Source organism: Hyperolius riggenbachi, chromosome 12 (assembly GCF_040937935.1).
Source record: "Hyperolius riggenbachi isolate aHypRig1 chromosome 12, aHypRig1.pri, whole genome shotgun sequence".
NCBI lineage: Eukaryota > Metazoa > Chordata > Amphibia > Anura > Hyperoliidae > Hyperolius > Hyperolius riggenbachi.
In genome coordinates, this window is record NC_090657.1 from 7,126,950 (window position 1) to 7,139,992 (window position 13,043).

Genomic DNA, 13,043 nt, shown 5'->3' on the forward strand with positions numbered 1-13,043 from the left:
CCGCAGGCGTTCGGACCGTCGCGGTAAACGCTTCCATTCAAGTGAATGGGAGCGTTTACACCGAGCTTTTGCGCTTTCGAGTCCCGATTTTCGCGAGCGTTCGAGCTGCCCCTGGAAACAACATGTAGCTTCCAGGGAGCGGCCAACCACGACAGCTAATGTTCCCCTACGGGGAAAAAAAAACGCGACCGCATCACGACGCGACCGAGGCTACTGAAAGCCTGATCGCGCAGCCGCCGCAACGCCCCCAGACGCGACGCTATGCAGACGTCCGTCTGAACCAGCCCTAAGGGAGCTGAGCCCCATGCAGCTGCCATGCCCAGCCGTCACAAATCTGAATGTAAACCTTTCAGCACCCCCACTTCAAACTAAAATCATTGTTTTTTGTATCATTTATATTAGCCCTACCACTTGTTTCCTCCCTATTCCTTTATGCTAGGTACACACAATACAATGTTCTGTTAGATTTATCTGCAGGTCGTTTTTTTCCAACATGTTCGATCTTAAAATCAATCGATGTTCCAATCAATTTCCGTTCACTTCTATGGAAATCAATCGGAAAAACGATTGGAAAATGTATTGCAATTAAGATCAGACAAGTTTGGAAAAAATAGATCTGGTAGGTACATCTAACAGAAAATTGTATCGTGTGTACCTAGTATTAGACTGCAAGCTCACAAGGGCAGTATTCTCTCCCTTTTGTGTCTCATGGGTTGTTGTACATTTTTGCTAATCACCATTTACTTTGTAGAGCGCAACACAAGACGATGACGTTATAGAAATACAGTAATAATAATCAGGCTAGGGTAAAAATTCACTATTTACTTTTACCTGACTTTGTCCTGGCCACCCTGACTTTGTCCTGACCACCCTGACTTTGTCCTTGCCACCCTGACTTTGTCCTGACCACCCTGACTTTGTCCTGGCCACCCTGACTTTGTCCTGACCACCCTGACTTTGTCCTGGCCACCCTGACTTTGTCCTGGCCACCCTGACTTTGTCCTTCCCACCCTGACTTTGTCCTTGCCACCCTGACTTTGTCCTGGCCACCCTGACTTTGTCCTGGCCACCCTGACTTTGTCCTGGCCACCCTGACTTTGTCCTGGCCACTCTGACTTTGTCCTGGCCACCCTGACTTTGTCCTGGCCACCCTGACTTTGTCCTTCCCACCCTGACTTTGTCCTTGCCACCCTGACTTTGTCCTGGCCACCCTGACTTTGTCCTGACCACCCTGACTTTGTCCTGACCACCCTGACTTTTGTCCTGACCACCCTGACTTTGTCCTGACCACCCTGACTTTGTCCTTGCCACCCTTTTTCATAGGAAAATTAGCATGTATACTGAGAAGAGACAGGTGAGCATGTGCTTATGTCAATGGGTGATGTGAAGGATTGCTGGTAGCTGGATTATGCTTTGCACTACTAGCTATCATCTGCAGTGTCTGTACTTAGCTATTAGCTCTCCCACACTGGTTCGCATCCTTCTTATCTTTAGTAAATTCACAGAAGCTTCCACAAACTTGCTTATATTACCCAGGAGGCCAATGGGGGCTCTGAGTCATGACTTGGCTGGTCAGCTACTGATAGAAATACACAAGTTGCAGCCCAGAGGAAACCTCTCCCCCAACGATATCTTTTCCAAAGAATCAATGTAATGCGATGCATGCTATACGTGCTATTAGTCGAGCAGCATGCACATACACAGGAGCGCTGCTCTCCTTCTGCCCTGAGACTGTTCTCGTCCAATCACTATAAAGGACGTCATCCCCGCACAATAGGCTGCTTGTCAAGTGACAGGCAGCCTATTGGGCCAATCAGAGTGCGGGGATCGCGTTCTTCATAGTGATTGGGCGCGAAGGGGCTCAGGGCAGAAGGAGGCCTAATAGTGTTCGCTATGCTGCACTACCCACAGCATAACGTGTGCTCCTGTGTATGCGTGCGCAACGCGCCTAATAGCGTGTATAGCGTGCAGCGCATTACATTTATTGCACGCTGTGGTAATAGCACAAGTAACAGGAGGTTTTCCTTTAGAGAATCAACCCCAAGGTGTCATTCCTGTTCCCTAATAATCAGTGTGGCTTTACCTGTTTCATGTCCTCTGCCATTTTCTGTAGGTGGCAATCCAGGTCACGCTGGGAGTCTCTGAGAGTGCTGATCTCACGCAGGAGTTCCTGGAGCAGTTTCATGGCCTGTGTTCAGAGTAAAGAAAAGTTTACAGTAAGGAACACTAGCAATTAAAGGAATACTGTAGGGGGTCGGGGGAAAATGATTTGAACTTACCCGGGGCTTCTAATGGTCCCCCGCAGACATCCTGTGTTGGCGCAGCCACTCACTGATGCTCCGGCCCCGCCTCCGGTTCACTTCTGGAATGTCAGACTTTAAAGTCTGAAAAACACTGGGCCTGCGTTGCCGCGTCCTCCCTCTCGCTTACGTCACCAGGAGCGCACGGCGCAGACACAGACCATACTGGGCTTGTGCTATACACTCCTGGTGACATCAGCGGGAGCGAGGACACGGCAACGCAGGCGCAGTGGCTTTCTGACTTTAAAGTCTGAAATTCCAGAAGTGAACTGGTGGCGGGGCCGGAGCATCGGTGAGTGGCTGAGCAGGCACAGGATGTCTATGGGGGGCGGAGCATCGGTGAGTGGCTGCGTGGGCACAGGATGTCTGCGGGGGGCGGAGCATCGGTGAGTGGCTGCGCGAGCACAGGATGTCTATGGGGGGCGGAGCATCGGTGAGTGGCTGCGCGGGCACAGGATGTCTGCGGGGGGCGGAGCATCGGTGAGTGGCTGCGCGGGCACAGGATGTCTGCGGGGGACCATTAGAAGCCCCGGATAAGCTTAACTCTTTTTCCCCCGGCCCCCCTACAGTATTCCTTTAAGTCAAAATGTACAACTGTTAGGGTTAAAGAGTTACATTGAGGGCTTATGACACTGCCAGGGCTAAATAAAATTGAAAAAGGTGCGAAATCGCACGCGAAATCGCGGGTAAAAACGCATGTAACAAACGCATGCGTTTTTACTATTAAATACATTAGCGGCGATTCGCACGGATTCCCGACGCAAGCGAAATCGTTGGCTCTTTTGTGCGTTTTTTTCACGCTGAAAAAAACGCACCTCAACAACGCTACAGTGGAAACAGGCCCATCCACTTGTATTACATGTGCGGATCTGCATGCGTTGGACGCATGCAGATTCGCGATAGTGGAAACGAGCCCTTAAACATGTTGTCCAAGCTCACATTTATACTGTGCTTCTTGTAGAAAAAAAAAGCCCAAAGAAATGAAAACTGACAAGACAATTTACTAGATAGCAAAGCAGAAATCGTTTTAATCAGTATTTGAACATAGGCGCCAGAATAGAATAAAATAATTACAATAAGTATAAGAAGGGCGGTAGTGGTGGACTTGCCAAGCAGACCCAAAACAGTCAATTATCAGCAGAAAAATTCTCTTTATTCGTAACGACAAAAATTTGCAACGCATTTCGCGGTTCTATGCCCTCTTCAGTCACTCCTGCTATGGCCTGATGAAGTGCTCCTGATTGGAGGATCTGCAGTTACCAATTATCTGGCGCTAGTTTACTTTAGGGGAGCCAGCAAGAAACCTCGTAGGGAAGTTCCCATAGTTTGATTGGGTGGATACAACCCGCCTCTTGAATTACTAGGTTTCAGATAGGTTGTAGTAAACTATGCCCATGCTATTCAGCCAATCACAATGCTGTAGGGGGGCGCTGAGACCACCCACCAATCCTTATGAGGTTTCCTGCTTGGGGTTCCCTAAAGTAGACATATCCCCCCACCCATCATAATGTTCCCTCATAATCTCTGTCTCCTTTATTGCCATATACCCCCAGTATCCACATTGCGTGTTTTGGGCAGCGCCGTTGTTTTTGTTGGTTTTAAGTTAGCCCTCCACCATGTGGTCTGGAAAACAATGGCCCCCCCATGCCCGTGAAGATGGACAGCACTGACATAAGGGATAATGGGAAGAATTAGGTTCTTTTAAAGTGGAACTTAACTTCTTCTGTGCTCTAAAAGATAAGCAACAACATACTAATATTTAAAGGAAAACATTTCTTTGTTACAGCTGATACAAATCCTGAAATAAATCTGAAGTGTCTCTACTTCAGCTTTCATGGAAAAAAACATTCAGTTAAAATCCTGTATTTACCAATCAGCTGCTATGCCGTGGCAGACAGCTGACCCAGCTGTGAGATTAAATTACAACTTGTGATTGGTCACAGATAAAGGGGGAATCAGAGGCTAAACGTTCTAAATACATACAGGGTGCATTTCTCTATGTTTCCCCTCTGTCCTGTGCAAGAGTTAAAGGAATACTGTAGGGGGGTCGGGGGAAAATGAGTTGAAGTTACCCGGGGCTTCTAATTGTCCCCCGCAGGCATCCTGTGCCCGCGCAGCCACTCCCCGATGCTCCGGCCCCGCCTCCGGTTCACTTCTGGAATTTCAGACTTTAAAGTCTGAGAACCACTGGACCTGCGTTGCCGTGTCCTCACTTCCCCTGATGTCACCAGGAGTGTATAGCACAAGCCCAGTATGGTCTGTGCCTGAGCCGTGCGCTCCTGGTGACATCAGCGGGAACGAGGACACGGCAACGCAGGCGCAGTGGTTTTCTGACTTTAAAGTCAGAAATTCCAGAAGTGAACCGGAGGCGGGGCCGGAACATCGGTGAATGGCTGCGCCGGCACAGGATGTCTGCGGGGGACCATTAGAAGCCCCAGGCAGCTTCAACTCATTTTCCCCCGACCCCCTACAGTATTCCTTTAAGTTTAAAATGTGTAATTACAGTCTTGAATCCATGAATCAGCGGTATAAGGAACTAAACACATTACTCATGCTAATTCCAGGCCTACAATAAACTTTACTCACTGGGAGAGGCGTTAAAAAAAAGCAAAGTTTTTGTTTAGAGATCCTCTACCATCCAATTACACTAACTGCTAAGGAGACACCTTATCTCCACCTGGGAGACTTCCTAGGCCAGAGAGACAAAGCTGGCAATGATCACATTACAATGGAACTTAATTAAAGAATATTCTAATTACAGTGATGTGGTCTGCTGCCTAAGCTGTTTATTTTCTCTGTTTCTTGGTTACTTCTTGTTGTGAAATGTGCTGATGATTTTTTTTTTTTACCAGGGGAATACAGTAGAAACAAAATGCCTGTCTCCTGATGTAATAAAGTAACAGTAGGGTCTTATCTAACATGCCAGCAACTCACATCATAATTTACATTCACACGAAGTACAGTCTGATGCAGGGCCGGGTGTACCATAAGGCAATGTAGGCATATGCCTACAGCCGCCTGATGATGGAAAGGTGGCTTACTCCGCCCCCCGAGTGCCTCCTTCTCTAGGCAGAGTCCTGATGAGAGTGTAAATTAGAGGTTATTGCTTTTGGCATTCCATTGACGAGATCTCCTTTCAGTCAGGGGAACCTCTAGCTACATAATACTGAGGGTACCTCTAGCTACTTAATATTAAGAGTACTTCTGGTTACCCAATACTCAGGGGCACCTGTAGCTACCTATGACAGGCAAGGGAAGGTAAGGGAGAAGTGACAGCTGGGACAGCCAGCACACTTGTGGAGCGGTTCGGTGGGGTTTGTAGGTTGATGGAGGGCGGAGTCTAGGGTACCAGGACATCTGTGCCTATAGGCTCCTGTGATGTAAATCCGGGCCTGCATGCATGGAGGGCGGAGTCTAGGGTGCCAGGACACCTGTGCCTATAGGCTCCTGTGATGTAATTCCAGGCCTGCATGCAGGGAAGGCGGAGTCTAGGGTGCCAGGACATCTGTGCCTATAGGCTCCTGTGATGTAAATCCGGTCCTGCATGCATGGAGGGCGGAGTCTAGGGTGCCAGGACATCTGTGCCTATAGGCTCCTGTGATGTAAATCCGGGCCTGCATGCATGGAGGGCGGAGTCTAGGGTGCCAGGACATCTGTGCCTATAGGCTCCTGTGGTGTAAATCCAGGCCTGCATGCATGGTGGGCGGAGTCTAGGGTGCCAAGGCCTCTGAGCCTATATGCTCCTGTTAGGTAAATCTGGGCCTGCATGCATGGAGGGTGGAGTCTAGGGTGCCAGGACATCTGTGCCTATAGGCTCCTGTGATGTAAATCCGGGCCTGCATGCATGGAGGGCGGAGTCTAGGGTTACAGGACATCTGTGCCTATAGGCTCCTGTGATGTAAATCTGGGCCTGCATGCATGGAGGGCGGAGTCTGGGGTGCCAGGACATCTGTGCCTATAGGCTCCTGTGATGTAAATCCGGGCCTGCATGCATGGAGGGCGGAGTCTGGGGTGCCAGGACATCTGTGCCTATAGGCTCCTGTGATGTAAATCCAGGCCTGCATGCATGGAGGGCGGAGTCTAGGGTGCCAGGATATCTGTGCCTATAGGCTCCTGTGATGTAAATCCGGGCCTGCATGCATGGAGGGCGGAGTCTGGGGTGCCAGGACATCTGTGCCTATAGGCTCCTGTGATGTAAATCCGGGCCTGCATGCATGGAGGGCGGAGTCTAGGGTACCAGGAGATCTGTGCCTATAGGCTCCTCCTGTGATGTAAATCCAGGCCTGCATGCATAGAGGGTGGAGTCTAGGGTGCCAGGACATCTGTGCCTATAGGCTCCTGTGAGGTAAATCCGGGCCTGCATGCATGGAGGGCGGAGTCTAGGGTGCCAGGACATCTGTGCCTATAGGCTCCTGTCAGGTAAATCCGGGCCTGCATGCATGGAGGGCGGAGTCTAGGGTGCCAGGACATCTGTGCCTATAGGCTCCTGTCAGGTAAATCCAGGCCTGCATGCATGGAGGGCGGAGTCTAGGGTGCCCGGACATCTGTGCCTATAGGCTCCTGTCAGGTAAATCCGGGCCTGCATGCATGGAGGGCGGAGTCTAGGGTGCCAGGACACCTGTGTCTATAGGCTCCTCCTGTGATGTAAATCCAGGCCTGCATGCATAGAGGGTGGAGTCTAGGGTGCCAGGACATCTGTGCCTATAGGCTCCTGTGAGGTAAATCCGGGCCTGCATGCATGGAGGGCGGAGTCTAGGGTGCCAGGACATCTGTGCCTATAGGCTCCTGTCAGGTAAATCCGGGCCTGCATGCATGGAGGGCGGAGTCTAGGGTGCCAGGACATCTGTGCCTATAGGCTCCTGTCAGGTAAATCCAGGCCTGCATGCATGGAGGGCGGAGTCTAGGGTGCCCGGACATCTGTGCCTATAGGCTCCTGTCAGGTAAATCCGGGCCTGCATGCATGGAGGGCGGAGTCTAGGGTGCCAGGACATCTGTGCCTATAGGCTCCTGTGAGGTAAATCCGGGCCTGCATGCATGGAGGGCGGAGTCTACGGTACCAGGACATCTGTGCCTATAGGCTCCTGTCAGGTAAATCCGGACCTGGTCTGATGCCAGTGATGCTGGGAATACACCATACAAGATAGATGGTTCGATAGATAATTTCCGACATGTCCGATATTCTTTTCAATCGTTTTTCTGATCGATTTCTCATAGAAGTGAATGGAAATAGATAAGAAAAGATAACAGAATCGAATCGGAAATCGTTAGGATAAAAAAAAAAATCTACCGAAAAAACGCATAAGGCTCTGTTCCTACTTGTGCGGGCGGAGCGGACATTATTTGTCTGTTCTCCACTCTACAGGGAACGGCGTGCTTTCATAAACAGGAGCCGCTCGCACTTGTCACGCTGCAGTCCGATGCAGTAAGCGGACCCCACGTTTGTTCAGTTCGCGATAATCCCGGGGTACACAGATGCGTTCCCCCATGCAGCCTGTAGGGGAGCGCATCTGCCCGGTTGCAGCCGGACCATGGCGGATGTACACGGCGGACACACGAGATGCCTGCGCAGTAGAGCGGACCCGATTGGGCGAGGCTATTTCCACCGGAGCCCGAGGTGGAGGACGGTACCGGGCCTGCACTGCATTGTAAAGGTGAATATTGGCGTGTGCCGGGGTGCCAGCGCTAGATCCATGCCACACAGGAGGAAGCCTCATTAGGATCCCGCCTCCTAAGGTAAGTACCCCAGGGGATCAGTTTTTCTTACAGGTTCTCTTTTAATCCCAATGAGTATGCAATAATACTATTTTAAAGTGGACCTAAACTCTTGCACAGGACAGAAGGAAAACATAGAGAAATTCACCCTGTGTGTATTTAGAGTGTTTAGCCCGTCTTATTCCCCCTCATCTGTGACTAAACACACATTGTAATTTGATCCATCAGCTGTGCCAGCTGACTGCCACGGCAGAGATCTTATTTGTAAACACAGGATGTTAAAGGATACCCGAAGTGACATGTGACATGATAAGATAGACATGTGTATGTACAGTGTCTAGCACACAAATAACTAGGCTGTGTTCCTTTTTTTTTTTCTCTGTCTGAAAGAGTTAAATATCAGGTATGTAAGTGGCTGACTCAGACAGGAAGTGACTACAGTGTGACCTTCACTGATAAGAAATTCCAACTATAAGGGTGGCCATACATGGTACAATTTTTCATTTTTTTGATTAGATAATTTAGTTTGATTATTCCGTTTGATCGAATTTAAAGATTTTTCCAGCATGTCCGATCTGATTTTTCTCGAAAAAAACGGGATAATCGTTCGAATTTCTTGATCGAAAAAAAAAAAATATTTTCAACTTTCATTCGATTCAATCATTTAGATCGAATAAACGGGATAATTGAACGTTTTTATTGTACCGTGTATGGTCACCATAAAACACTTTTCTAGCAGAAAATGGCTTCTGAGAGCCGGAAAGAGATAAAAAGGGTCAATAGCTCATAGATTTTAGCTCTGGCATACTTCAATGAATGTGTCATTGAGCAAAAACAATAAAACAGTTAAGACTTAAAAAGGTAGATTTAAACATGAAATAAAACTGTGGAATATCTTAAAAAGTCATTTTTAGGAGAAGGAAGATAGATACAATCGTTTATTTAATTAGTTTATTTCCGCCTCGGTGTCCTTTAACAATATGTCTGCTTTCAAGAAAGCAGGAAGTCGTGAGACTGCAGATTTATTGCAAGATTTGTATCAGCTGTAACAAAGAAATGTTTTTCTTTAGAAGGTTATTATGCTGTTGCCTATCTTTTACAGCAGAGAGGAAGTTCTGAGTTCAGGTCCACTTTAAAGACCATTCCCTGGTGTTTAGTTGCCTCTGGCTTGGTTGCACCACATAGACTATGTTTCCCATCTTCCGTATTGTGCAAGTTAGTGCTTTCATTCCTGTCCCAGTTCCATATTACATTTCACATGCCATACCACAAATACCTAATCATTAACTGGAGCCTTTGATGTAATCAAACATCTCATCTTTTCAGATTCAGCCATGTGAGTAAATTCTTTATGTCAGTGAAAGTGGCAGCTTATTGCCAAGTGCCTACACCGGAGAAGGCAGCCTGGCTTCTGCAAATATACAGAAATTAACCACTTGAGGACCGCAGTGTTAAAGGATACCCGAAGTGACATGTAACATGATGAGATAGACGTATGTATGTACATTGCAAAATACACAAATAACTAGGCTGTGTTCCTTTTTTTCTTTCTCTGTCTAAAAGAGTTAAATATGAGGTATGTAAGTACCTGACTCAGTCCTGACAGGAAGTGACTACAGTGTGACCCTCACTGATAAGAAATTCCCTTTTTATCTCTTTCTTGCTCTCAGAAGCCATTTTCTGCTAGGAAATATATATTTCCGCCTACCTCTGAGCTGAAAGCCGCAACAGCGCCCCCGCTGGAGCCAGGAAAGGTAAACATATTAGCCTTGCTAGGCTTGTTGAGCCCGGATTGCAGAAGACTTTGGGGGAGCCAGCGCTGTACTGACTGCAGGGGGGGGATGCCTCATTGGGACCCTCAGGCTTCCCCCTACTAAGGTAAGTACCCCTCAGGGGACGTTTTTTTTTTGTTACAGGTTCTCTTTAACGTGAACCTTTGGTGTGGTTTATTTGAAGTCTAACCTGTTCTTAAATAATGATATATATACACGTAGTCCACAATTTTTTTTTTAAAAATGACCTCCTCATTTTTGAGGAAATTACATTTTGAAAGCAAAATTACATTTTGTTGCAGTACACGGAGGGCACACGGGGACAGAGGTGACGCACAGGTGGAATAAATTGAGGGTAAAGGACCACTATCATGAAAATATTAAAATGTATGTAAACACACTCAGATAAGAAGTATGTTTCTTCCAGAGTAAAATGAGCCATAAATTACTTTTCTCCTATCTTGCTGTCACTTATAGTGCAGAAATCTGATAGAACCAACAGGTTTTGGACTAGCCCATCTCCTCTTGGGGGATTCTCAGGGTTTTCTTTATCTTCAAATACACTTAGTGAATGGCACTAACTCCAAAAAAAAGCATGCAGCGAGCAGGGAAGCTAGCCACCATCTTTTTATAAATCTTTTTCAAGGAGTGTCTTTATAAAGAATAAAGGCCATGCTGAGAATCCCCTATGGAGAGATGGACTAGCCCAAAACCTGTCGGTAATGTCAGATCTCTACTACCTACTGTAAGTGACAGCAACGTAGGAGAAAAGTAATTTATGGCTCATTTCGCTCTGGAAGAAACATGCTTCCTATATGTATGTGTTTACATGCATTTTAAATGTTAAGATTTTTGGGACAGTGTTCCTTTAAGAGCAAACCTACAGTCCCTATCTTGTTCGTCATCCGGGGACTACCTGCAATGATCTGGCGGGGGGGGGGGGGGGGGTCGGAAGGGGGTTAAAAAGTTTTTCTGTAGTGTATGCTGTTGCTTATCTTTCAAAATGTACCTGAGGCGGAATGTGACATAATTAGATAAAGATGTGGATGCACAGTGCAAAATATACAAATAACCAGGCTGTTTTACTCTATTGTACTTTATTTTGTTGCCTGAAAGAGTTCATCTTTAGGCATGAAAGTGACAGCCTCTGCCTTGTGGGTGCCATCTCCTTCTGGGGAATATACTAATCACTGATAAGCAATTTACAACCATAAAAGATTTCCTGGCAGAATACAACTTCTGAGAGCAGAGGGAAATAGAAAAAGGTCAATAGTTCATGTATTTTTATCTTGGGAAACTTAAAAGGCTGCCACTGAGCAGAGACAACAAAACTGTAATGGATAGCGGAGATACCGCCACAGAGGCAGGCGGCATGGCAGCTATCTCCGCGTATGCCGCGCAGTTAAATGCTGCTGCTCTGCCTGGTCCTTCTATTGCACATAGATTGAGGGTTACGCGTGCGCGCGCCAGGCGACAGCACCTTTATGCGAATAGAAGGGGAGTCAGCTGATCTGCCAAGTCAGCTGACTCCAATGATACTTTGGATTGGCTGAGTGATAGGGCGGCGCTGCGGGGCATCTCTGTATATATAGTACTAGTCTGTCAGTTGCCCCGTGTCTGCTGTTGCGAATGCTACGTGTGAGCGTTCAGACCCCAGTCAGATCCCAAAGTGTGCTAGAACCAGCTGGAGCTGGGGATCCACACTTAGCCAGATTCTGTTGATAGCTTGAAGTACTAATTCATTGTATTATCTGTTATGACCTTCTGCTTCCTTTGACTATTCTCCTGCTTGTCGACTCTGTACCTCTGCCCATCTGATTCCTGTTGCCGACTCTGCCTGAACGTGACATTGAATCAGCCTTCTGTCTTTGTACTTTATCTGTCCGTACGTTGCCTACTCTGCTGCTTGTCTGACCTTCCTGTCCTCACCGGTGGGCCTAGCCACTGGTGAGGGATCTGTAGTAGCCTTCACCTACTTCTCAGGTGAAGCTCAGCTGCAGCACTGTCTGTAACACCTGCTCCTCAGGTGTCCGCTAGCTGCAGTATAGTCTTAATCACCTGCTCCTCAGGTGAAACTCAGCTGCAGCACTGTCTGTAACACCTGCTCCTCAGGTGTCCGCTAGCTGCAGTATAGTCTTAATCACCTGCTTCTCAGGTGATCAGCCTTTGCAGCACTGTCTGTAACACCTGCTCCCCAGGTGTCCACTGGCTGCAGTACAGTCTGAATCACCTGCTCCTCAGGTGATCATTGGCTGCAGTACTGTCTGAGTCTCCCGCTCCTCGGGAGATCTCCTCTTACTCATTACTGTTGCACCAAACACTATATCACATTGATTGTCCTGTGTCTGGCTATACTAGCATTATTGGTGATTCTGCAAATCACCACATAATCAGGTATAGCATCTGTATTATTGGTGATACTGCAGATCACCAATAATCAGACATCTGTTTTGCTGACACCAATCGTTACAAAAACATTCATTCTACTTTGTAAATGTTTAAATACAAAATAAAACCATGTCTTAAAATGTCATTTTTTTAGGAGTAGGAGGATAAATACAATTGTTTATCTCATCGGTTTATTTTCAGTTCTGGGTTCATTTTAAAGCAAAGAGGAAGTTCTGACTTCAGGTCCACATAAGAATCATCTCCTACAACAGTCAAGGGAAACAGCATGGTGAAGATACAATTCTCTGAACAGACCTTATAATCCCTTCTGCTGAGCAGACGGTCATGTACAAGTTGTTGCGAATCTGGGAAAGTCTAAAGGTGGCCATACACTGGCCCGATTCGCGGCCGTTTCAACAGCAGATTCGATCCTGGGATCGAATCTGCTGCCAATCGTTTGCGGTATACGCACCCGCCGATCCGATTTCCTCCCGAAATCGGATCGGTCCGTCGATCGCACCGTGCGGGAAATTACCCTCGATCGCCCGGCGGTAGGAGCGCGTCGCTAGCGGCGGCCGATCCGATCAGGTATACATTACCTGACGCTGGCTCCCGGGCATCTTCTCCACGCTGCACCGCTCTGTTCCGGCTCCATCCCGGCGCTTCCTGTCACTGCAGTGACCAGGAAGTTCAAATAGAGGGCGCTCTATTTGAACTTCCTGGTCATGGAGTAACACAGGAAGCGCCGGGATGGAGCCGGAACAGAGCCATGCCCGGGAGCCAGCATCAGGTAATGTATACGGGGGGGACGGGACAGGCGGCAGCGGCGGCTCCACAGATTGTGATCGGTTTCAGGCTGAAATCGATTCAC

At 47.8% G+C, this 13,043-nt stretch overlaps 1 protein-coding gene across 2 annotated transcripts in view; it reads right to left on the bottom strand.

The window, feature by feature from the left end:
- LOC137541144 (uncharacterized protein C16orf96 homolog) overlaps positions 1-13,043 on the bottom strand; it is a 134,084-nt gene that overhangs the window by 104,422 nt on the left and 16,619 nt on the right. For both annotated transcript variants that reach the window (XM_068262298.1, XM_068262299.1), the window contains exon 2: positions 2,084-2,188. In XM_068262298.1, coding sequence (XP_068118399.1) covers positions 2,084-2,188 — 105 coding nt within the window. The remainder of the gene's footprint in view (positions 1-2,083; positions 2,189-13,043) is intronic.